Raw genomic sequence first — 26808 nt, forward strand, 5'->3', positions numbered from 1 at the left:
GGGGAGGGCCGTGTCCTGTAAGTCACACTGTTCCGGCTGTCACCCAGGATAACGTCCCCAGACTAGGTGTGCAAGCCGGTCGGGCTGAGGAAGAAAGTAAAGCTTTCAGCGAATTAAGAGAGTCGAACGGCTGAGAGGAAATTTTTGAGGAGACAAAATGTGAGGGACAAATTATTCTGAGGTCCACATCCCATAGAAATGGTAATGTATGAAAAGAACAATTTACCACATCAAATTCCAACTTCGCTTGTTGAGTGTTTACTGTGCCTGGTTCTGTGTTAAGTACTCAGCACGCATCTCATTTTACCTCCACGCCAACCTCATAATTATATATCATAACCGATCAAAAACGAAGAAATAAGTTCACAGAAGTTATATAATTATACACCCATAGAATAATACATAACTATCTATATACATAACTATATATAATAAACATATGATTAAAATTACTTTCCCATTTGTTTTTTCCCATTTGTTTTGCTTTTTAAAACGTGACTACTAGGAACATTTTCATTACACGTGACTTGCATTGTATGTCTATCGGACAGCCCTGTTCCGTACTACATCTGTTAGGAAGGAAGGTACTTGATTTGCTTAATCATAGTAGACATTCAACTAGAAGTCTGAGGAATGAAAAGTTTCTGGTGCTTTTAAACTTACAAAACGAGATGAGTTATCATTTTTCACAGTCTTTGCGTTTCCAAATGATTCCAGGATTGGATTTGCTTGCAAAAGCTGCCGTTCAAGTTCCCCCTAAAAGACATTACACACACACACACACACACACACACACAAATAAAAGCAAATATATGTTAATCTAACATGTCTACTCCAGTCCTCAGGGAAAAAAAACAAAGCAAAACCAAACACTGCGTCTTTTGCTCAGTGTTTTCATTTTATTTGCCATCCAGCAAACTTTGCTGTTGGCTTCTTATCTTGGTCTTATGGGCTCTGCTAAAGGAAAAAAGTAGCATCTACCATGTGCTCACAAGGAGAAGAAAACGTCACATTGAACAGTGATGGTAAATTTAAGGACGGGCACATAAATTAAGTGGAGAATTTTTAAAATAAAGCAAACTGGTTTTCATGAAACGAAATTTAGCATGATACTTCAATTAAGAACATATTAATACTTCTGCTTATTTCTACTTTGCCTTGTTCCAGATTTCAGGCAGCAAATTCTAATAACTTCCACTGTACTGGTAATAAGACTTGCCATTTTTCCAAGGGTTTCACATAATATCTTAACGATGTAGACAGGGCAATGTCCTCGTCTCCAGTTTCAGAGATGACAAAGATGGCGATGCTACTGAATTCTTGCACGTATTTAAAAAGCTAAGTATACTGTACTTGGTATAATGGTCATTACTTCTATGCAAATTAAGCTTTAAAACAGATTTTACAAACAAAATATGTAAGTATATTAATATATGCTTTAATCATGAAACACAACAGAAGGCTGTATGGGGAAGCATGAGGCATTTCTGTATCCCTGGAATGTAATTTCAGAATTATACTGTAGGACTTAAATAAATCTGCTCTTTCCAAATACAAATCTTACCCCTATATTTTAAAATACCCACAGTATACTAGACCTCAAGAAAGAATAAAAACTGCTAGCTACTGTGATTCTCTAAGCAAAAAAAGAGTACAAGGAAGCTCACATAAGATTTTAAAATTAATGGCCACTTGCTCTGTGATGTATTACACTATCATCGACTCCAAAATCAGGAACAAATCTATGCCATACACGCAGTCTCGGCATCTAACCCACGTGTGGTTGGATGTTTAGGTGGTGTGGTTCCCTCCAATGAAAGGGTAGGAAATGTTCCTGAAGCACGTGACACAGTGAGGCGCTGCAGTGTTACACGTCTACTCCAGAGCATTTATCTGGATTGTCTGATTGTCGGGATTATTTTCCCAGGTTTCATCTATAGTCTACTATTGTGTTCAACTGAAACCAGTCAGGAACCAGTCCTGCCATGTGAATGTCGTGACGCGGCATCAACTCACATTCCTGGCTTTAGATAATATGCTCCCTGTACAGGGGATCTTCCCGTTTCTGGACTTCAAGACACCAGGCTACTTCTGATGTAAATCTTTCTAAACACTACATGCTATCAAAGTTTCTTAAACATGGTGTCCTGAACCAATGTTAATGGCTGAGAGTCATCACTAAGAATAGCAGCCATCGTGCTGTGACGCAGAAGTGCCTTTCCCCTGGAGGTTAGCGGCCACAGCCATCACTGAGTCTGTGCCAACATCTCGCAAAGCTCTCGGTACGCCGGCACCCCAATAATGATTTGGGCTCTAGAATCCCTTAACCTCACTCAATCTGTGTGATCAGGGCGTAGAAACTGTCAGAAAAACCCGGACTTGATAAGTGGGGCACTGCCTTTACCTGACACTCCTACGGTTAGATCAAGGAGTTAGAATACAGATTCCTTAAAATTACACACTATCCTACCAAATCATAATAAAAATACTTTCAATAATAATCTATCTTTAAAATATTTTCCTAACTTGGAGGTAAAACAAATATTGTATACCTCATTTTAATATTCCCTAGACATGGCTTCAAGAATTCTTTGGGCCAAGTTTACAGATTCTTTTCTTTTCTCCTTCGCGTGTGTATGCATGTGTGTGTGTGTACACGCACATGTGTGCATGTGATCCACTGATCCTGATTCCATTCTTTTTTCTCTTGGCTTAAAGGCACCGGCTGTATCCCCTGCATGAGGTTAGTGAGTATCACGCCAAAACGATGCTCCGTGAATGTTTGCTGAATGGATGCGTAATCAGCGGTCCGAAGACACTCTAGTAGTATTTGGGGAGGGGATGGTGGTGAGCCAGAGGTGGCAGTAAGTTTTGGGTTAAGGGTCCTCATAATCACTGTGGTAACCGCAGGCTTGGGTCCCTGCTTTGGAGGCCACTACATTAACAGGAATGTGGTGGTACTTCTCTTCCAATGGATTTTTGACATCACTGAGACCAAGTAAAGATCTCAAAACCTCATAAATGAATCACAATGAGCTTGACACAGGGCTAATATTATAAAACACACAAAAATGATCTTTTAAGAAATCACCACTAAAATTTGACCATTTCTGCATTGAATAATTTCACATTTAGCTAAACCGGGCTAACAGCTCTCAACCAAATTATGAAGCCATTTCAAACCATCAGGGGACAGTGGCTAAGTGCTAACCTTTCTGCTGGAACTTGGATGGGCAATGTCCCTTTTCCAATCTATATAGTAACGAGAAATGTCACTTGGGAATGTGGGGAAAAGAAATCAGCGTTAGCTATTTATTTTTAAAGTTCTAAGTATTTAGAATTATATGATGCTTTAAAGGTTTACCAATTGTGATGAAAACTATACCCTTGTGTTTATTACATAATGTATTATATATACTTGCTATATGATAGATATAGGATGAGTTTTAAAGTGGTTAAAAAAAAATTATATATATATGTATACATACACCTCTTTCAAAACTCCAGTTCAGCCAGCAAGGGGACTCGGGCTGGACTCTTGCTGCCCCTTGTAGGCCTGCGGGGCAAAGCTGCAGGTGTCCCACTGACCACAGAGTAGGGCTGGAAGCTGGCAGCAGGAATCAATCGCCAAGCTTAGAACCAGACTCTAATCTCGAGTGGCAGGCTCTAATTTCTGTGCTTGTTACTTGCTATCTATCACCTTTTTGTCTTAGTTCAAGGCAGTTTAGACCAGTAGATACAGAGTCACCCGGAAGCTGTCATCTAGAGGTGGATGACTGAGGAGTCAGTGGGGAGGTGGGCTGGCTTGAAGGGGTCATTCCCAGGGGATGGTCCAGTTTAAGAAATTAGTCGTCCTCAAATCCGCTCTGAAATCGTACCATGTCCAGGCTTCGGAGCGGCCCTGAACACTGTGCCAGACATCGAGGGTCTGTAACAGTGACCTGCGATGAGGGAATACGGGCACTGGAGCTGTACTTGCTGTTGGCCGGGGCATTAAGCCAAATGAGGACTCATTTTGTTATAGTAAGTAAAAGTTGATAGGTAAATGTTTTACTTCTTAAATATTGTGACCTTAATTTTGAAAATTTATTTCTTACATTTGTTCATATTTCTATATATGAAGATTTCTATAATGAAGTTATAAGGTAAACATAAAAATATCGATCACTTCACACAGCTAGGATGGCCTTAATAAAAAGACAAATGTTGCCCAGGATATGGAGAAACTAGCACCCTCAAACATTGCGGGGAATGTAAAGTGGTGCAGCCTCTATGGAAAAGTGTGGCAGTTCCTCAAAATGTTAAACAGAAAATTACCACAATCCAGCAATTCCACTCCTAGGTATACACCCAAGAGAACTGAAAATGTGTGCCTACGTGAAAACTTATATATTGCAGCATTATTCATATTGGTGCCAAAGTGGAAACAATCCAAATGGCCATCAACTGGTGAAGGGATAAACAGAACGTGACAAATTTAATATAACAGGTTATTATTTGGCCATAAAAAGGAATGGAGCACTTACACATGCTCCAGCATGGATGAACCTTGAAAACACTATGCACAGTGAGAACCACATATGATTCCGTTCATATAAAATACCCAGAATAGGCAGAGTCAGAGAGACAGGAAGTAGATGAGTGATTTCCAGGGGCTGGGAGAACATGGAAGGTGATTCCTAATAGGTATAAGCTTTCTTTTTGGGGTGATGAAAATATTCTAAAATTGATTGTAGTAATAATTGCATAACTCTGGGAATACACTGAAAAAAAACAAAAACAAAAACACTGACCTGTACACTTTAAAGGAATGAATTTTATGGGACATGAATTTAAACCTTAATAAAGTTATTTAAAAAAAAGAATGAGCAAAGAGACAAAGACTCACAAAATCAGGAGCCTACAAATGCCTTCCACTTTGTTTTTACAATTTATACTGCTGTTTAGTGATAAAATGCTAGCAATTGACACAAATGGTTCCTGGGAATCTAAGTTTTGCCAATAAAGTGCAACATAAATTTGGAAACCAGCAATATTAAACCAAGAGAAACACTGCCTTTGCAAAGTATAACCATTACTTTACGGTGGTCATCCTCAAAATGGGGTGAGGAAGTCATGCCTAGGGGTGCCCGGGAAGGGGAGGGGGTGGTGGGGAGAGAAGTAAGTTCTTGATTCAACCCTCCTCAGGGTGTGACCAGTCCCTATGCTCAGGAGTATCTCATATTCCTCAGGTGTGCTGGGGAAGAAAAATTAATTGAGAACCAGGAGTCTTCTCATGTTTCTAAAAACACGGCATAGCTACTACTTGACTAGTATTAACATAACCTTGGGGAAAGCAGCATGGAAGATTCTGTGCGGAGTGCGAACATGCAACAAGACATGCAAATCAGTAATGACAGTGCAGCACGGCCCAGAGAAGCTGTCGCCTCGCCTTCCTGGAGGATACCTGCTTACAGGGCTTGATTTGACCCAACGTAAAATCTAGGGGTAGGCATGCTACTCACACACAACAGGGATCCACTCTGTAGTTTAAGATGACATCGAAACAAAATGTTAACACTAATGATTTATGTAGTCCACAGAGGATTTGGAAAACCCAAATCTGTACGTTAACTATTTAACACTATTTTGCTAGTGATCTAAGTACATATTAAAAGGTCATTTAGCATGTACTCTAAAACACAAAGAAAAGCTGGTTGCTGGTCTAGAGACTCCTTCTTTAACTGGCAAAGAAGCCTTTAAATATCATATAGGATAATGATTATTTCATTCATCCTCCCAATGCGTATCACTGGTCTGGTCTACAGCTAAAAGCAAAAGGACATCCTGGGCCTTCATAGGTATAGTACAGCTTTAGTGTCTGAGAATTTCTTAAGAATTCTAAAAAAGATATCTGAAAATCTCAGTATCTGGGACTATTCCTTTAGATGTTTCTGATCGTTTCTTTATATTAAGAGATTGTTTTCATAACACTATCATTTCTTGCTTTATGCTAGCTTTGCACCACTATGCTTGTGGAAGACAGACAAACCAAAACGGTTCCAGTGCGAGGGAATGGGATGTCCAAATACAGACGTCCCATTCTATCCAAGGCATCTGGCTCAGCTCTGCCCTCCCTCTCTTGCCAAGTAGCAGGAAATGCTCCGGTCCATGGTTTGTTCATTGCTATGCTCTGTGGAGTTAAAGGCGGGCATCTGATAATTAGGGAGAATAACATTCCTCTGCTACTTGCCCTGGATAAAGGAAATTCTAAATTTATGTATTAAATACAATGAAGCTTTTGGGTTAAAACACTTACCAGGCCCTACAATGTTAACAGATTAGAAATTTTTTAAGTTGCAACTTTTAAAGCTGCAGCCCCAAATTCAAAATTTAATGTATGGCATAAAGTCAGGTTTCCACCTATTTAAGAAGTATTAAAGTAATTCCACCTGGTAATTGACACGTGAAACCCTAAGTTTACAGGCTTCATAAACATATGATTCAATGTCATGATGAATGGGTAAATAAATATTAAAATTCCTCTACAAAACAAAGGTAAAGCAAAATGGCATGCTGCTTCTCCGGAAAGAATAAGCCTCAAAGCAACACAATTTCAAAACTAAATATTTTGTTCATAGTAGATTTTGCTCAGAACTAATGGTATTTGTTTCTAGTAGAGATTCAATCCAAAGACAGAAATTAGTGCAAACACTCAAGACTAAGAAGCATAAAGAAAAGCACTTGCCTGGTGTTTCACTGGTTTAGGTGATTCCTGCTGCTCGTTACAAACAGATAAATGCAAACGTTAGCAAGTCTGGGTCTTTTCCTAGCGGTAAGCCACATCCAAAGCACCAAGTCAGTGTGCGGTTTAGAACCGTGAAAGCTGGTTTGCCTGGCATCTCTCAGGGAGTATTAACTACCACTTCTCGTATCTACAGATTAAGGATAACTGATGTTTATATTCTCACCCCTTTTCTATCACCAATTCTCCCCAAATTTCTATCCTCCCCTCAGGCTGCTGTGGGTGGTAGCTCTGTAAGTTCAGGAAGAAGTGCTGAAAATATCTGAGGATCTTCTCTTGGTGGAAACGAAGAAGTCTTCCTAAGCACTGCTCATGGATGTTTAACAATCCCCACCACAGCTTTGTAAGAAATTAGGCTTCGAGTTACAACCGTAATTCCAGTTTGCCCTGGTGGAATCGCTAGTTACTAACATTTTCCTGATGCCCTAGCTCCCTCCTTGCTGGGTGGGGAGTGGCGGAGACAGGGAGCTGTCAATTACAGCAGCACACTGAGTCCGCTTGCTTCCTTATTCTTGTTTCTGAAATTACAAAAGAATAAACCTAAGGGTTTTAAAAAACAACAGCAGAACAAACACTTACAGGAATATTATGGTCCTTTCGTCCTTTGTGTGAAGAAGCGACATGAGCAAGGTACTGAATGACTTTCTTAGTATTTTCTGTCTTCCCGGCACCCGATTCACCCCTGAAAGAAATATTAACATAGGCTGCTTCACAAAAAGCACAGCATACACATTCCCAAACTATAATCGACAAAATTAAACTGAGTTGGAACAAGAATTAGTAGGAAGTAAAAAGAGAATAAGTAGGGAAGAAAAAGAAAAAAAAAACTATCACCAGTAGTTGGAAAATTATTATTTTTAAATGGCATAAATTAACCCAAATATTTTTTTGGTAGATGCTGCTAAGAGGACAGAGGAAAATGTTCACAACGATTTTTTTTCCCCCCTTGGAATTGGGGGCTCTGCCAGAGAAGTGGAGTTTATTAGAATGTTTGTAAAGCAATGCCTCAGCACCAGAAACATATCTAGCACTGGAAAGAGAATTCCTAAAACAGTTAAATTAAGGTAATTTAATCTGAAGGAGCTGAATGAACTCTGGGATGTCCGCTGATTACCGACAGCATCTTTAAGGACACTAGACGCCTTCTCGGCTCATCCCTCAGACCAGGCTGACGGTGGTTCTCTCCCCTAGACCCACGTGGCACCTTGTACATGCCTCGTACACAAATCTTCACACTGATCACCAGCCTCACCCGAGGAAGGATAAGGCCCCATGCGTTTGCTGATTTGTATGTTTGTGTAGTTTCTTTTTAATCCACGTAACCTTGTGCAGTGTCGACACACAGCCAGGACGTAATTTGTAGAGAGAATGAAGGGATACTACGAATTTTGTTATGAACTGGGACAAATGCTATCACTTCCTATGATTTCTATTTTCAAACGAGGCTGGCACATTTCAAAGGTTGCTTTTTATTTCTACTCAGTACTAAGCTTGAAATTCAGGCAAGCTGCTAGCATACAGTGTGATACTTGAATTATGGCCTCTCTGATCAAATACTTGAGGTTCCCCAAGACCCAGGCAAAGCAAAATGAATAAAATCTCAATTTGGATTAAAATAAAAAACTGTAATATATAATTAATTTTCTAAAAAACAACAACAAAAACACCCCAGGAACTCAAAAATGTTATTATACACACGGCCAACTAGTGATCCTCTACGCCTCTTCTATTTAAGGCTTGAAAATCTATTTTTTCGAACTCTGACCCTTTCTTGAAATTGTACTTGGAATTGTACTATCTGAACTGTCCCCAACAAGAGTTCTTTAGGTTTCCTGGTTGCATTACCTCCCTAACTCTCTGCACCCGAACACCACCGAGCTGTTGGGCAAAAGGGTCCTATTGATCACCTAGTGGTATGGCTTTGAGTAAGGAAATTAACTTCTCTGGAAATGGACATCATCATTGGTAAAATGTAGGAATAGGATTAGACCCTTTCCAGCTCCAAGATTTCATGATTCTAGATACAACCCACTTACTGGTGTCTAAGAATATTTTACATATTAAGCTTACTAACCACCATCTACTGTTGTATTAAAAACTGCCCCCTTCTTTGTTTTGCCATCTAAGTCTAGTCTTACGTACTCCAATCCACCAAACCTTCTATTAATGTTTCTGCCTGCTATTCAGGCTTAAAAAGGCCTTTCCTGGCTTCCCTGGTGGCGCAGTGGTTGAGAATCTGCCTGCCAATGCAGGGGACACGGGTTCGAGCCCTGGTCTGGGAAGATCCCACATGCCGCGGAGCAACTAGGCCCGTGAGCCACAATTACTGAGCCTGCGCGTCTGGAGCCTGTGCTCCGCAACAAGAGAGGCCGCGATAGTGAGAGGCCCGCGCACCGCGATGAAGAGTGGCCCCCGCTCGCCGCAACTAGAGAAAGCCCTCGCACGGAGACGAAGACCCAACACAGCCGTAAATAAATAAATAAAAATTAAAAAAAAAAAAAAGGTCTTTCCTGCGCTAACATTATATCCATCTATATTTTCATTTCTATATCATCTGTATTATTAAAACCATCTATGTTTTCTTCCAAGACTTTGACGGTTTCACTTTTTACAACTAAGTCTTTAAGTAATTTGAAAAAAAAAAAAAAAAAAAGTATGGTCTGAGGTCAAGATTGAATCTCATTTTCCCCTCAAATGATTCAGTCCACATCCCAACATCAATGGCTGACCAAGACATTGATTACCCAGCAATCTGAAATGTTATCTTTACCTTGCACTTACGACTTATTCCAAAGCCAGTGCCACGCTGCAGTAGTTCGGAAGTATGACTAACCAGAACACCCACCACTGTCTTTAAAAAATAAATCAAGTAGCCTCTGAGGCTAATTTTTTTCAGATAAACTTCAAATAATTTTGTTCTGCTATATCCCTCTCCCATCTCCTCCCACCCGCCACCCCCATAAAAACAGTCAGACAGAATTTTGAGTTAAATAATACACCTGCTATTTTTAAGAGAAATGACGGCTTCATCTCTGTCTCAGTTAAATTCTGTATTTCTCTAAGTTCAGAACAGGCAAGGACCACGTTTGTCTTATTCATCTTTTAAGTCACAGTGCCTAGCATAGCAGGAACTTGCTGAATTCTGTTGAATAAATGAATATACGTCCTGCACAAATTTATTTCTAGGCTCTATTTGATAATTTTTTGTTCCTGTTATTAATTTCACCACCATTATATTTTCTACCTGGCTACCATTGGTACACAGGTAATGATTTTCGTTCATTCATTTATTCAACACATATTGGCAAATCATCTTCTATGTGTCGGGCATCCTTTTAAGTGCTAGAGATAGAGCTGTGGGCAGGGTCCTTGTGCAGCTCAAGATCAGCAGAGACTTAAAGTAAACAAGAAAAACAAATGGGATAATTACATGTGAGAGAGGCGACGAAGGAAACAAGGAGACGAAACAAGGAGACGGCTGAAAGGGAAAAGGCAGAAAAGCAAAGGACAACTCCCTGGAGATGCCATGGCGGGGAGAAGCCTCCTGAAAGGTGAGCAGGACCAGGCAAGAGAGGGCCTGGGGCAGAGCATCCAGTGGGATGGAAAGACAAATGCAAAGCCCTCAAAGCAGAAAAAAGCTCGGTATATCCCAGGAACTGGCGGCCGGAGTGCAGGATTTGATATAAATAACTAGCAAGGCAGACAGCGGCAGGAGGTACTGCCGAGGTGGAAAGGGGTGGATGTGATGTACCCTGGAGCCACGGGAAAGAATCTGGATTTTATTTATGTGTAATTTCGTTAAGAGCTATGATGTCGGTTTTCTTTGTTTTGTTCTTAACTTTATTCAAAACACCTAGTGTTTCAAGCTAAGCATGATGTTGGTTGTTGGTTTCAAACAGATAATTTTTCATTACATTAAGAAATGAGCCTCATATAGCCTGGTGATGACTTGTCTTGAAAACAGTTGTGATTGGTACTCGTCAGCTTGGTTTGCCTCTGAGGTTTCTCAGCTAACCCCTCTCAACTGGACATGCTTCAGTGTGTCCTGAAAGCATTTTTTGCCCCCATCTGTCACACTTACTTGGCTGTACTTGACAACCACCTATGAACTCTGCTACACTTTCCATATTTCAGGTCTAAGGTACCTCTGCTAATAGAAAATATTGCTTCAAAGACAGATGTATTCCAGTACCTTATGGTTGAGGTCCCAAGAGGGGAGACAGCTTTATACTCTCACCTCAAAATGGGGATAATAGCTTCTGACACGTAAGGTTATTGTGAAGGAAAAAAATATAGTCCGTCTAAAGCTTATAATTAGTAGTCAGTAAACATTACCCATTATTGTCCACTCAGCTGGTGTCAGCTGAATGACACCATATAGGAGGGAATTTGAATTACTAAACTCTCTATAGTGTTAGTAAAGTGGTTAAGAAGTGGGCCATGGTGTCCTGGTGACCTACTTAGATTCAAGTCCCATCTACCACTTCCTAGCTTATGGGGCTTTGGGCAAGCTAGTGGGCTCTCTGAGCCTCGGTTTATACTCCCTTAAAATGAGATCCGGTTACTTCAAAGGACTGAGATAATGCATGCAAACAGCACAGCATGGCACCCAGCCAGAAGTTTCTCCATAAATGTCAGTAGCGGTAACAACTATGACAATGGTCAACAGTGATGATAAAGAAATTGACAGAAGTAAAAAGGTGATAACCTCTTATTTGACTATGAAAGACGTGGCAGGATCAAAGGAATATAATTCTTAGAAAAAAGTTTTTTTAAGGAGAAATGGCACATCTGTCCCAGATGGAAAAGGGGGAAATAAAGCAGCTTGAACAAAAGTAAATGGGCAGAGCTTCCCTGGTGGCGCAGTGGTTAAGAATCCGCCTGCCAATGCAGGGGACACGGGTTCGATCCCTGGTCCAGGAAGATCCCACGTGCCACGGAGCAACTAAGCCCGTGCGCCACAACTACCGAAGCCCACGCACCTAGAGCCCATGCTCCGCAACAAGAGAAGCCACCGCCATGAGAAGCCCGCGCACCGCAATGAAGAGTAGCCCCCGCTCACCGCAACTAGAGAAAGCCCGTGCGTGGCAACGAAGACCCAACGCAGCCATAAATAAATAAATAAATTAATTAATTAATAATACAAAAAAAAAGTAAATGGGCAAGGGAACCACAAAGAAAGCTCAGCAGACTCCTCTCGAAGAAAATTAGGAGACTCCTCAAAGGTAACAACAGGCCAAGCCCTCAAAGAGTGAAGACGACAAAGGGAATCTGACCTCATTTCCACCAGCGAGACAAGATCTACCAATGCAGTAGTTCTACACTGTAAAGGACTGCTTGTTTCATTGCTGGTCTCTGGGGCACAAGTGCAAGGTTAACGGGAGAACAGAGCAAGCAGCCTGCTGGGTGGGGTGCCCTGTGTCTGTTGCAGCACATATGGATGTAAAAGATCAGGAGTTTCTAACCTGAAGGTATTTGTGTTTTCTAGAGAGATCTGTGGCTTTCACTGGCTTCTCAAAGCAATGTGCAATCCAAACAATAACATAAAAAACAACAGTGGTGAGAAGCAGTGATGCAGATATTTAATGCATGATCAGTTCCGAGATCTTTCTCCGAATCCCTTCTGGACTGTGGGTATTTCCCCAAAGAGAACCCTCCTTTCCCAGATCTTAATTGGTTTTGTTTTTATTCTCTCTGGATATTTGTGACATCAAATTCAGTCTAGCTTCAAAACCACCCTGTGCCTGAAGTTCTTGCTTTCGATAACCTCAATATGAAAAACAACACATATATTTTACATAAAACATATAAATATACATATATATATAAATAGCATTACTCAATGACTTCCTACAGTTTCAAAACTCTGTTCTATTAGAAAGCAGCTTACTAGGAAGATCAAGATAGACTTGGGTTCAAGTCTTCTATTAAACACTAATACCAGCTAGTGTCAGCCGTGGTATGTAAATGGAGATAACAGGGGTATTGCAAAGATTCATGCAAAGATGTTAGTTCCTTTTTCTGGAAGATTTGCCTAGAACATTTTAAACTCCTATTTACAAGTTGATTTGCATACTCGTTCCCCATAATATAGCTATCACTGAGATGCAGCCACAGTAATCTAAAAATCCCCACGTTTTAAGACTTGAGGACACATAAAGCAGAGTCATTAGAAAAGCAAACTGAGGTCTGGAGAAGCTCACTGTCTGACCTAGGGTCATGGTAGAGCTGGGACAAAAACAAAAAACAAAACAAAAAAACCTATCCAACAACACAATGGTTTTTTAACTACAACACACTTTTTGTTGCCTTCACTATTTTTTTTTAAGACTTTTTTTTTAGAGCAATTTTAGGTTTACAGCACAGTTGAGAGGAAGGTACAGAGATTTCCCTTGTAACCCCTGCACTGACACACACAGCCTCCTCTGTGATCAACATCAGTCACCAGAATGGTACATTTTTTACACAGGATGAGCCCTGAGTTCATAGTTTACATTAGGGTTCACTCTGGGTGTTCTATGGGGTCTGGACAAATGTATAATGCCTTGTATGCACTATTATAGTATCACACAGAATATTTTCACTTCCCTAAAAATCCTCTGTGCTCTGCCTATTCAACTCCCCTCCGCCCCCCACTCCCCTGGCAACCACCGATCTATTGATACTTATTATCTTCATAGTTTTGCCTTTTCCAGAAGAATGTCATCTAGCTGGAATCATACAGTATGTAGCCTTCTCAGATTGGCTTCTTTCACTTAGTAATGTTCACTTAAGGCTCCTCCATGTCTTTTCATAGCTTGATAGCTCATTTCTTTTTAGCACTGAATAATACTCCATTGTCTGGATGTACCACAATTTATCCATTCACCTACTGAAGGACATCCTGGTTGCTTCTGAGGTTTGACAATTATGAACGAAGCTGCTATAAACTTTCAAGTGCAGGGCTTCCCTGGTGGTGCAGTGGTTAAGAATCTGCCTGCCAATGCAGGGGACACGGGTTCGAGCCCTGGTCTGGGAAGATCCCACATGCCGCAGAGCAACTAAGTCCGTGTGCCACAACGGCTGAGCCTGCGCTCTAGAGCCCACGAGCCACAACTACTGAGCCTGTGTGCCACAACTACTGAAGCCCGCACGCCTAGAGCCCGCGCTCGGCAACAAGAGAGGCCACCGCAATGAGAACCCCGCGCACCACAACGAAGAGTAGCCCCCGCTCGCCGCAACTAGAGAAAGCCCGTGCACAGCAATGAAGACCCAATGCAGCCAAAAATAAATAAATAAAATAAATTAAAAAAAAAAAACTTTCAAGTGCAGGTTTTGGTGTAGATACAAGTTTTTAATCCTTTGGGAAAATACCAAGGAGTCTGATTGCTGGATCATATTGTAAGAGTATGTTTAGTTTTGTAAGAAACCGCCAAACTGTCTTCAAAAGTGGCTGCACCATTCTGCATTCCCACCAGCAGCTAGTGAGGGTTCCTGTTGCTTCACATCTTCAGCAGCATTTGATGTTGACAGTGTTCCAGATTTTGGCCAGTCTAGCAGGTGTGTAGTGGTGACATGATGTGGAACATCTTTTCAGGTGCTCCTTTGCCATCTGTGTATCTTCTTTGGTGTCTTTGGTGTCTGCTAATATGGTCTTTGGACCATTTTTTAATTGGGTTGTTTTCCTACAGTTGAGTCTTTTAAAGAGTTCTCTGCATATTTTGGATAACAATCCTTTATCAGTCGTGTCTGTCGCAAATATTTTCTCCCAGTCTGTGGCTTATCTTCTTGATCTCTTGACGTTGTCTTTTGCAGAGCAGAAGTTTTTAATTTTAATGAAGTCTAGCTTATCAATTATTTCCTTCATGGATGTCTTTGGTTTTGTACCACAAAAGGCATTACCATACCCAAGGTCATCTAGGTTTTCTCTTATGTTATCTTCTAGAAGTTTTATGGTTTTTCATTTTACACTTAGGCCTCTGATCCATTTTGAGTTCATTTTTGTGAAGGGTGTAAGATCTGTGTCTAGGTTCTTTTTTTTCTTTTTGCATGTGGATGTCCAGTTGTTCCAGCACCATTTGTTAAAGAGACAATCTTTGCTCCACTGTATTGCCTTTGATCCTTTGTCAAGATCAGATGACTACATTTATGGGGTCTATTTCAAGGTTGCCTCAGCTATTTAATCAATTCTATCGATTTGGTTAACTTAAAACTTTTAAGGTATGTTACTTATAGCAAGAATCAACTAACTGTTTGAAATCCAGGATGGCTTATCATTATCACTTAATGCAATATTTGTATAGGACATAAAATTCCTTAACAACAACAAAAATCTGTTGTCACATCCTGATAGAAGACTGATATGGAGCAACCATTGTTTTATAATACAATTGTTACGTTATATACAGACACACTTAAAAGGAGAAAAACTAGAGGTAACCAGCAGTTAGAGTCATAAAATGTAAGCAGAGTATCCTTTAAAAGGGGGCTTAGAGAACAGAGTAACTTCTTCACCGAGGGTGACTGTGAATTTTAATTGTAATGAGAAGGAAAGTCAACATGAGGATTACACTCCTAACAGGATCTCACTTCCAGTTACATTGGGCGCTCTCCCATGATCAGGGAAGTCCTTGCCGGGATACTGCAATAAAGGATCCAAGCCACCTGCCTGGTCGTCAGTGGGAGGGCTCACACTGCCTGGCCTGAGTCTGCAGAAATAAAGGCTAGTTGGGGAGCTGTACGCCGATGAGGCCGGAGGGTAATTTACAAGTTCATCCTTTTGGGGGAAAAGTAAATTAGAGAGTAAATGACTAAAAAAGCAGAGCTTAAACAGGAGCTGTCAAACTACTTAAGTATTGATTTTTTTAAAAAATGGTGCTTCCAACTGTATCTTCTCTTTGTGATACCTTTGCAAACATAGGTACTTAATATAAAATAACTACTAAATAAAACTAGTTATTCTCATACAGAAATCTTAATTAGCTCAGCTGTGTACTCAACTTAAGAAGACCCCGGTTACATACTCCTAGAGTTCTTTTTTTAAATTTTATTTATTTATTTATTTATTTATGGCTGTGTTGGGTCTTCGTTTCTGTGTGAGGGCTTTCTCTAGTTGGCGGCAAGTGGGGGCCCCTCTCTTCATCGCAGTGTGCGGGCCTCTCACTATCGCGGCCTCTCTTGTTGCGGAGCACAGGCTCCAGACGCGCAGGCTCAGTAATTGTGGCTCACGGGCCTACTTGCTCCGCGGCATGTGGGATCTTCCCAGACCAGGGCTCGAACCCGTGTCCCCTGCACTGGCAGGCAGATTCTCAACCACTGTGCCACCAGGGAAGCCCACTCCTAGAGTTCTTTATTTGGTGGATCCTGAAAGGCACCAGGGAACATATCATATTTTCTTAAGTCTGGGATACCTTGTTTAACATTTTCATATTTCTCAAGTCACAATGTAGCGTGTAATAGATGTAAGCATGAAAAGCTATTTGTTATTAAATATCATAACCGGTAGATTATTATAGAATTACTAAGAATTAAAATATGGTGAGGCTAAAAGAAGTAAGGGTAGGAACTGGCTGGATACAGGAGGGAACTTTTTGTGGTTTACGTTACACAAATAACTCAGCACATATATACTTAAGATCTGTGCATTTCATTATATGTAAAATTTATCTCAAAAGATAAAGATGTAAATATTGGACTTTAGTTAACGTTATGTATGAAGCATTTAGGGGGAAGTGTGCTGACGTTTACAAATGCATCAGATGAAGGGATTAATAGTCCATCAAAGTGGTTTTCAGTTTAAACTGAAAACAATCTAAACAATCAGCGGCCACAGAAAGGAATGCCATCTAACCTTAAGCAGAGCCTCCTGAAAATACAGCTGCCACGGACCCCCATCGCAGGGAGTTTCTGGATTGGGAGAAGTCTGACCCTTAGTACCAGGAAGTGCAAATTCAGCTGTCCACTGGCATCATAAAGCCCGATAGAACCCTCCATACTTTCCCCCAGAAGTCCTAATTCTCCTACAGCACTCCTCCTTTTGTTAAATTTAGTATTTAAGCCTTTTATTTCTGGTTTTCAGCAAGTTACTCATGAGCACTCCCACACGCATGCGTGAATACACCTTGTCTTTTCTCCTGTTAGTCTGTCTGTTGTCAATTTGCAGACACCCAACCACAGGACCCAAGCTGGAAAAGTTCTCCTCCCAACACAAACAATAAAATGCATTGATAGATGGATAGAGCGATGAACAGATCAATATATAATAAAGCAAGTATAGTAAAATATTAATGGTAAAATCTAGGTGGTAGATATATGGGTCCTGACTGCAAAATTCTTTCAACTTTGCTTTATGTTTGAAAATATTTATAATAAAATGTTCAGAAAATTCAATTTTAAAAAAAAGAAAGAAAAGAAAACAAACATGGTACTTGCTGACTGCTACTTTGTGTCCACAAAGAGATAACCAGCTGCTAGGAGACTTACCTCATAAATCCAAGCCTATCCATGGATGCAAATGTCAGTCTAAAATGACAATGACCATCTAATTGCATGCCTGTAATGGGCACTTTTAGTGGCAAGAGTAAATCAGTGCTCACTAACCTTTGGTTCTGTCAAACAGCAGTCATCCCCTCCCCCAAGTGTTTCCTGCTTCCAGACATTGCAAACAGTCCTTATCCAAAATGGTCACCCAGCTCCCAAACCACCCAAAGAGGAGAGCTCCATGTCCTGCACCTGGTCCCCTGCGTACTGTGTGCAGGGTCACTGTTACCGTGACACTGCAGACAGGTGACACACAAGTTCTAGTCCTCTCTCGCTCCTGAGCAGAAGAAGGTAGCTCACTTATTACGCTCATCTCATGACGCTTCAGTGACTAGATTCTTGTGGCGACTTTATATTAACCAGTGCTGCATAATAAAGAATTGCTGGTCTTTGTTTCTGATTCCTGGGAGGGAGCCTCTAAGTACCTGGAATGTCTTTGTTATTCATGGTGGGCACTTCAAAAGCTCCAGGATGGGGACTGGCCAAGCTGAGAGCCCAAACGGGTGATTAGAGGTTTGGGCTTTAAACCATGTGACATGAGCCTCACCTCTTGGGAGGGGAGAGGGAGTGGACATTGATTCAATCAATCACGCCTACGTAACAAAAGCCCAATAAAAACTCTGGACTTCAAAGCTTAGATGAGCTTCCTGGTTGGTAACAGACACTGATGCACTGGGAGGGAAGGGACCAGAGGCTATGGTAGCTGTGCCTTTGGGAATCCCCAGACCTCACCCTCTGTGTCTCTTCTTTTGCCTGGCTCTGACTTGTCATTCTAGCAAAGTACTGAATCTGAGCGGGTAGTGGCAACCCCCAAACGTGTAGCTATTTACTTAGTCAGAAGCACAGGTGGCCTGGGAACCCCAGAGCTTGTGGCTGGTGTCTGCCAAGCAGGCCCACGTAGAGGAGCGTGCCCGGGAAGTCAGGGTCAGAAGTGCTTTGAAACAGATACTTTTAAAAAGACATCTGCAGATCACGTTCTAAATAACTGACTTTTTGGAAGAATACAGCCAATGGAATTAAATAAATAAGTAAGTAAGTAAAGCAAAAAAGTGAACAGACTATTCTAGAATAGAGAATTAAAATGAAGAGATGTAAGGAATACAAGGAGTGAGAGCCTGACAGGATTTAAAAGTTATTAGAAACATGGTGAGGACTGTTACAGAATAGGGGTTGTACATGAGATGACATTACTGAATCACTGTCAATCTTCTCAAGTGTGACAACGGTCTGTGGTTATGTGGGAATGCCTTGCTCTTAGAAAACGCCTGCTGTGTATCTAGGGGTAAAGTGTCAGGATGCCTGCAAACTTGCAAATAGTTTAAAAAAAAAAAAAAGTGCTGTGTGTGTACAAAGAGAACTGACATTTAAGTGAAGGGTATACGGGCACTTAAAGTACCATTCTTTCAACTTTTCAGTAAAATTCAGGTTTGAATTTTTTAAAATAAAAACTTGGGGAAATGCACGAGCAAAGGTTAAAAAAAGGAAAAAAATGAAGTAAAGAAAACGTAAAAATTTAAAAATCACTGAAGTAGGGGATGGGTATATGGGGGTCACCAACTATTCTATTTTTGTGTAGGTTTGAAGTTTCAAAATAAAATGCCTTTATAAAATGCTATCAGAAAGGTTTTACCCTTTGAAGACACATACAGTATTCACTAGTTTCTAAACTTCCTAATCTGTACTTAAGCCTGTTTCCTTGGTTCCTACTTAATTAAGAGATGCATTCTTTTGTTTGCATTTTTATCCATTTCCTAAGTATGTTCAGAACAGTGTGCTAGGTTCTCAGGGGATAATTAAAAAGCAATGAAGGTAAGTCACAGTTCCTACCTTACTGTCTAGTTATAAGACAAGACCCACACGACCTAAATAGGTAATGAACTGCTGTCTATAAAAAAAAGGGCCTGATAAGGGGAAATCAGTGTGGGCTGGAACTGGCTGTATCGATGGGCATATTTCCTCCCTGGGGGGAGAAAGAGGCTAAAAGGCAAGGAAGTCAGCCAGGATCCACCAAGATGGGCGATAGTAGGTGCTGGGCAGGGCTAGGAAAGACGGGAGAAATATGAAACGAGGTGACAACCAGAAAGAGGGATATGAAAGAGAGCGGGGAGTCCAAACACAGGGCAAGATTTAAACCTTGAGTCTGGAAACACACAGTGTTGATGTCGGAAAGAAGGATAATGGGAGACACATCTTGTCTGTGTAGGAATAAAGGTTAATTTTTAGGCATGTTGAGTTTAAACTGGCATTTATTCCCTACTTCACACCCTGGGCTCCACGCAAGACCAAATTACCTGGAATTGCCTGACATCATTTCTCACCCGCTGTCCCCTGTGCCCGGAAGGTTCACTGATTCTTTAAGAAGTCCCGAGGGATTGTGACAAGGATGAGGGTCTAGAAACTCACCTGGCTGCACGGCTGCCCATCTGAGCTAGAAACCCCCTAGAAGCCAGTAAGGACCAGCCAAGGCTGCTGCCTCCCAAAGGCCCAAGTCCCCCCCACCCCCTTCCCCAATGCACCAGGGCGCAGAGATGAACTCTGCAGGGGAGCCTTCAGACTCACACCCCTGCCAGCCTTGTTCACTGCCTCAAATGTCGCTCCTCTGCTCTCATATTGTGTTTTCTTTCTCCTGATCCCAAACCCCATTATTTCCTGCTCCTGCCCCCCCCCTTTTCCTCCGTACTCTCTGGGCCCCCCATTCCACAGTGTGCAAAGGCACCCACGTTCTCAGTGTCCTCCCTGAACACTCCCTCCTCCGCTGGCCCCGCTCCACGCCACACACCTGCACACACACGTGATCAGGAAGAAAGGGGCATCCTTCTGCCTCTCCCTCACGTCGCTTCCAGACCCTCGTGTTACAAAGCCTCGACCCCTCACCCCCGCCTCATACAGCCATAACGGTTGTTCTGACACTTGGATTTATTTTGTCTAGTAAGATCATTAAACACAAACAAAAACCTCCATTCCCGTTTCAAAAAAGAAAGCACTTTTTATCCCCCCCAAAAAAGGGAAGTGTCTTACCTTGGAATAAAGGACATTCCTCTAAGTGAAATAGTTTAGCTTTTTGAAGGGCTCACTAGAGGCCACCATCCTCACACTATCACTCGTGTGTGTGTGTGTGTGTGTGTGTGTGTGTGTGGTCAAGCCTCTCCTCTCCTCATGTGAGTGACACACCCCCAACCCAGGCCCCTTGGCTCCTTGATACCTTCAACCCCGATGACCCCCTGCTCTCTCTCTGCTTCGGCTGCCCACTCCTGTGGCCACACCGAGGTGTTCCCATCTCATCACCTGCGGCCACAGTGCCTACTCTTCCTGCTCCTTCTGCGCCGGTGTCCCCAGGAGGACCTGTCCTGTAGTTCTCTGACCCAACTCCTTCCTCCCTATCAATCCCCCCTCGTTTGCCCATATCCCAGGCAGGGTCCATCATGACAGTTTCTCTGGCCAATGTCCTCAGTTCTCTCATTTCAGTGACCGCCCATCTGCACCCACTTACAAAAACTGTCCCAGCTTCTGTTGGATTGAATCTGGTTCCATTCCAACACCCTCGTGGGGCAAGGTCCACAGCAACGGCCCCAACTGTTTCACATCCTGCTGTACCTACCCCCTTGGCTAGTGTTTCACACACTGACCTTGGCCTTGGCCACACATCTGGCTTGGGAATGGGGCGGCAGCAAGTGCAGCAAGTGTGCACAACCCTTATGCACTGGAGCTCGCTCTCCTGCTGCTCTTGGCACCTGTCACCATGTTAAAACCAGGGCTGGCCTGCTAGAGAATTAAAGGGCCTACAGGCAAGGCACCCCGGCCAACAGCCAGCCAGCCAGCCAGCCAGCCAGCCAGCAACTCCCCCCTTCCCCACCCCCCGTCCCAGGTGAGACAGGTCAGCCTGGCCCCGCTCAGCAGAAAGGCCCAGCTGAGCCCAACCCAATTGCTGGGAAAACTGCTTTAAGTCATTAAGCGTCAGGGTGGTTTGTTTTTTAAGAAAAGCTAATTCAGGGGCTTCCCTGGTGGCGCAGTGGTTGAGAATCCGCCTGCCAATGCGGGGGACACGGGTTCCAGCCCTGGTCCAGGAAGATCCCACATGCCGCGGAGCAACTAAACCCATGTGCCACAACTACTGAGCCTGCGCGCCTAGAGCCCGTGCTCCTCAACAAGAGAAGCCACCGCAATGAGAAGCCCACGCACCTCAATGAAGAGTAGCCCCCGCTCGCCGCAACTAGAGAAAGCCCATGTGCAGCAACGAAGACCCAACGCAGCCAAAAATAAATAAAATAAATAAATTTATTTAAAAAATAAATTTATATTGATTCGTATAACTCAGAGGCTAAACAATGCTGGAAGAAAATTTACACAACAGAGAGACTAGTGTCAGCTATTTCTGCTTCTCCCCTCCTCCTTATTAACACCAAAGTCTCTCTTCATGGGAAGGAGAAGCCACGAGATGGGAACTTTCTCAATTCCCAGCCTCCCTGTCACTCTAGAGGCCTCACGTCCCCCCAGGTCCCGGCCCGACGCCCACCCCGTGCCCTCCGCGCCCCTCAGTTCTCTCTGCCCTGCCCCCATCTCCCTCTACAGCATTTAACCTCTCCCACATTAAACTCACCATCAAAAACAACAAAAGTCGATTTCTCACCACTAATCCACTGCTGCAATTTTCACTTTCTCAAGCCCTGGGGAAGTAGCAGGCCTACACTTGGCTTTTTGATTCTTTTTTAAAGTTTTTCACACACACACACCCCGCCCCCGTCATTCCTCAGCTGCCATCTGGCTTCGACCTCCCTCCCCACCCCCAGTGCACCTCAGTCGACCACCGCCAGCCTCCTGCTCCAGCGCTAAATCCCACGCCCGTGGTTCTGTATATTTCACTCAATCTCAAGGGCGTCTGACGCATTCTGTGGCCCACGGTTTGGGCGTCTCTGCGGCGTCTCACCCTCTTCCCCCACCCTTGAAGGTCGCCCCTCCCGGGGATCCCACACTCAGAGGCGACCTCACTCACCGCGTGGCTGCCGTCACCCAGGCCGCCGGCTCTGCATTCCGGGCACAGCTCCGACTCCACGTTCACGGGGCCAGCGGCCTAGTGACAGCTCCACTCTGGAGAGCCACAGGCACCTCAAAGTCAGTGTCCTCCCAAACTCCTTGCCTTCCACCCCGAGCCTGTTCCTCCACCGAACTCCTTACATCCTGAAACTGGCACAACTCCAGCCTCTCCGAGCTCCCCTTTCTCGGGCGTGTAAATCACCGAGTCCCGCTGGGCCTGTCTCCTAAACTAAACTCCACCCGAGATCCACCCACTTTCCTCTGGCTCCACCACCACCTCTCCACCTGAAGTCACTTCCCTCCCTCGCGGAGCTAACTCAACAGCCTCCCACCTGGTCTTCGCGTGTTCACGGTCTTCGCGTGTTCACGCTTCCCCGTGCACCCTCCCCACCGTAGCCAGCGTGATCTTCCTAACGTGCAAATCTGACCGCTTCCTGCCACGGGTTCTGTTCTATCCTGACTCTCCAGCACTTCACACACAGCACACAGGCGCATGATAATAATGCTTCCTGGGTGGTACGGGTAAATTCCCAAAATGTCCAAGAGGTCAACACTTGGACAAACAAACTAAAGATGTAAGTTTCACAGATTAACGTTATGAAATGTGTGAAAAGCCCAGTTTGACAACCAAAGAGTAACACCAAATTTAAGCAACTTATATACTGTAGTCTTAAAATAACAACTGCAAGGTTTACATCAAACTCTTAAGTGACTGCTCTCCCTTCCCCCTCCCCCCATACAAAAAAATAATGGCTTTTACTTTCCAACAGAATCGAAAAGAAGTCTGAATGTTCAACATTTACTTACGTGCAAAGAATTGACTGGTCCTCACGATCTACAAAACAAAACAAAACAAACAAAAAAAAAAGAAAGTGACCATTTGCCTGGTTTTTAAAAAATTTGATATAATAATAAAGTTGCAGTGATAGCCTCTAAAATACTAGTAACTCTGCTGCTCTCAGGTCAAGTTAACTCTTCCCAACCCTATTATATATTATACAGTCCTAAATCCAGTCAAGTTCATCATTCTACTGCCAGATTCTCTGGGGTAGATAACAACCCAGGCTCAGATGACTGTACATGTCTAATCAACCTGGACTCTCCAGCCCGGCTGCCCATCAGAGTCAACTGGGAAGTTTTATAAAAATGAACTCCGCAGAGCTCCACCTTCAGGGGGAGGGATTGAAAACCTCTTTTTAAGTAGGTTCCCCAGGTGATTCCGATGCAGGGCCAGGTTTTGGAAACCACTGCCTTTCAAGAAAACCCACCACCAGAGAGGAATCATTATTAATTTGACCTTAAAAGAGAAAAAAACCCAAGAAGTATCAAACACTGAGTGGAAGAGAAGATTGAAGGAGGATAAACATCTATATGAGGTTTAACCACTGTCTCAAGTCAGAATGTTAGATACACCAAAAATAACGAAAGGACGTATGATGAAAAATATCTAACATGATTTTAAAGTGACGAATGATTTAAGTATTCATATTCAGCTCAATTTTTCAACTGAAAAGGTGAAATGCAAACCCACGTGTAGTCCAAGGACAAAACCACCTGTGTAGGATGTATGACTTCCAATCACTTATGAGCATCATTATCTCTATTTTACAGACGAGAATGTTCTTTGAGGAAGTTAATCCTCCAGTCACATAGCTACTGGGGGACAAGGATGCAGGTGAGAACCCAGGCCTGTCTGCCTCCAGTGCCTGTGTCCTCAACACTCCCGACCAAGACTGTCACTGCCTCAAAAGCAACTGCGGTCACGAGGGCCCGGCCCAGGTAGCATTTCCATCGCTCCCTACGCTGTGCTTGCTTTCCCATCAGAAAAGCCATCACGTGCCCAATGAAGGTCTCACAGTAGTTCAGGCATAGATAACCTCCATCAAAGAGAAATGAAGAGTTCCTTCACTACGTCATACTCTTTTCATATAATATTATTAAAAGAAACAAATCCATTCATATACTCTGTGTATAAACTGATTTATAGCAAGAGCATATTACTGCCCAGCCCCTTGAGTCTAATTTTAATTCCTAATAATAGCTCCTAACCACTGTTTTCTCCTTCTTTCTGGCTGCCATGGGCAACATAGTTGATGTCTGCCCCTTTACTGGTTCACTTTCCCAGGGATGTGCCATCTCCTTTCTGTGGCATGTCCTTCCCGGATCCATGACCACTTGGATTACCTCCACCTGCCCTTCGTGCTCAGCTCAGCTGTATCTCCTCTGAGGAGCCTCCCCAGACCCTCTTCCTCAGGCTTCTCCCTGTTTCCTTCTTTTGACCACAGTATTCTGGAGTTAGACAAACGATACCGCCAACTGCCTGCCCCACCAGCATGTGCTGCCTGAGATCACAGACTGTCTTGCTTCTTTATTCCCAGAATTAACAGTCAGCCTTCCGTCCACTGAGACAACCCAGTACAAGGAGCCAGGCCAGGCACTGGCAAGACACTGGGAACTGGAATCTTCTGTCCTAGTTCCAGCCCCACCATAAACTGCCCACAGATCTATAAATGAGGCATTGATTCCTTGCTGGTCTCGGGTTCTTCACCTATAAAACTAGGATTTTACCAAGTTTTTGCGTATTATTCACTCTAAACATGAACCCTCACACCCCAAATTCTCCTGGTCTGAGCAACGTCTATAGAACTCCACTTCATAGTTTACAATGAACTTTATATGCTAAAAACCTATAAATATAACCAGACACAGCCTTATAGTGACATTTAAGGGAAATAACTTCATGTTCAAAAATGCAACTAGCCTTCTAAAGAGTAGAGACTCATTTGATAGCTCAGTTATTTTCCAAAGCACCTTTCAAAAAACACATAAGGAGGTACTCAATAAATCCATGTTGAATTAAATCATATTTTCAACAGTGAAAAAGGTTTCAAATCAGTCACCTCAGCTCCTACCTTAAAAAACTAGAAAAGCACAAATTAAACACAAAATAAGTAGAAGAAAAAATGATAAGGAACAGAAATCAATGAAATGGGAAACAGGAAAAAAAAACAAAAACAAGTGACCAAATGCTGGTTCTTTGAGATCGATGAAATTGATAAATCTCTAGACAAAATGATCAGGTATAAGACACAAATTAGCAGTATCTGGAATAAGAAAGGGAAAACCACTATAGATCCCAGAAATACTGAAAGGATAATAAGGAAATATTAGGAACCACTTTCTGCCAAAAAATTTGACAACTAGGATGAATAGGATAATTTCTTTAAAAGACATAAACTACTAAAGTTCACTCAAAAAGAAACAATAACTTAAATAGATGTAGAAAAGACATACAATAAAACAACATCCATTCATGAGTAAAAACAAAAACAAAAAACTCAGCAAACTAGGAATACAAGGGAACTTCAACAACTTGATAAAGGGCATCTACAAAACACCTACAGACAGTTTACATCATCCTTAATGGTGAAAACCTGAATGCTGTCCCCCTGAGACCAGGAATAAGACAAGGATGTCTGTTCTCACACCTATTCAACATCACAAAGAAGAAAAATAATTAAAAGCAGAGACTTAAAAAGGAGGAAATAGGGCTTCCCTGGTGGCGCAGTGGTTGAGAGTCTGCCTGCCAATGCAGGGGACACGGGTTCGAGCCCTGGTCTGGGAAGATCCCACATGCCGTGGAGCGACTGGGCCCGTGAGCCACAATTGCTGAGCCTGCGCGTCTGGAGCCTGTGCTCCGCAACAAGAGAAGCCGCGATAGTAAGAGGCCCGCGCACCGCGATGAAGAGTGGCCCCCACTTGCCGCAACTAGAGAAAGCCCTCCCCCACTTGCCGCAACTAGAGAAAGCCCTCGCGCAGAAACGAAGACCCAACACAGCCATAAATAAATAAATAAATAAAATTAAAAAAAAAAAAAAGGAGGAAATAACAATGTCTCTATTTGTAGAGGACATAATTGTCTATAGAGATAATCCCAAAGAATCTACCAAAAAACCTTTCAGAATAAGTGACTTTTGCAAGGTTGCAAAATATGTCAATATATATTTTAAAAATAATATTTCTATATATTAATAGTGAACAATTGGAAATTAAAATTTTTAAAGTTCCATTTAACACTACTAAAAACAGGAAATGCTTAGTTATACTAAGGGATATGTTATACTTAGATATAAATCTAACAAAGTATGTGCAAGATCTATATACTAAAGACTATAAAATACTGATGAAATAAATTAAAGACTTACATAAATAGAGAGATAAACCATGTTCATGGATTGGAAGACTCAAAACTATTGTCAGTTCTGCTCTAATTGTTCTATAGAGTCAATGCAGTCCAATCAAAATGTGAAGAGTGGGACTTTAGAAAATGACAAGCTAATTTCTATAATTTATATTGAAAGACAAAGCAACTAGAATAGAGAAAATAACTTTTAAAGAATGATGGTGGAAAATACACTATTTGATTTCAAGATTTACTGTATGGCTATTGTAACCAAGACGTATGATATCTGCCA

The 26808-nt window shown here is 42.4% G+C and overlaps 1 protein-coding gene across 7 annotated transcripts in view; it reads right to left on the reverse strand.

The window, feature by feature from the left end:
* MYH10 (myosin heavy chain 10) overlaps window positions 1–26808 on the reverse strand; it is a 138186-nt gene that overhangs the window by 80972 nt on the left and 30406 nt on the right. For all 7 annotated transcript variants that reach the window (XR_014257454.1, XM_082441329.1, XM_082441330.1 and 4 more), the window contains exons 4-6: window positions 23141–23168; window positions 7364–7466; window positions 664–756 (exon numbers count right to left, since the gene is read on the reverse strand). Coding sequence is in view for 6 of the 7 variants with exons in the window: in XM_082441329.1 (XP_082297455.1) it covers window positions 664–756; window positions 7364–7466; window positions 23141–23168 (224 nt within the window). In the remaining variant the exon portion in view is untranslated. The remainder of the gene's footprint in view (window positions 1–663; window positions 757–7363; window positions 7467–23140; window positions 23169–26808) is intronic.

Source organism: Balaenoptera physalus (genome assembly GCF_965194825.1).
Source record: "Balaenoptera physalus genome assembly, chromosome: 20".
Classification (NCBI taxonomy): Eukaryota; Metazoa; Chordata; class Mammalia; order Artiodactyla; family Balaenopteridae; genus Balaenoptera; species Balaenoptera physalus.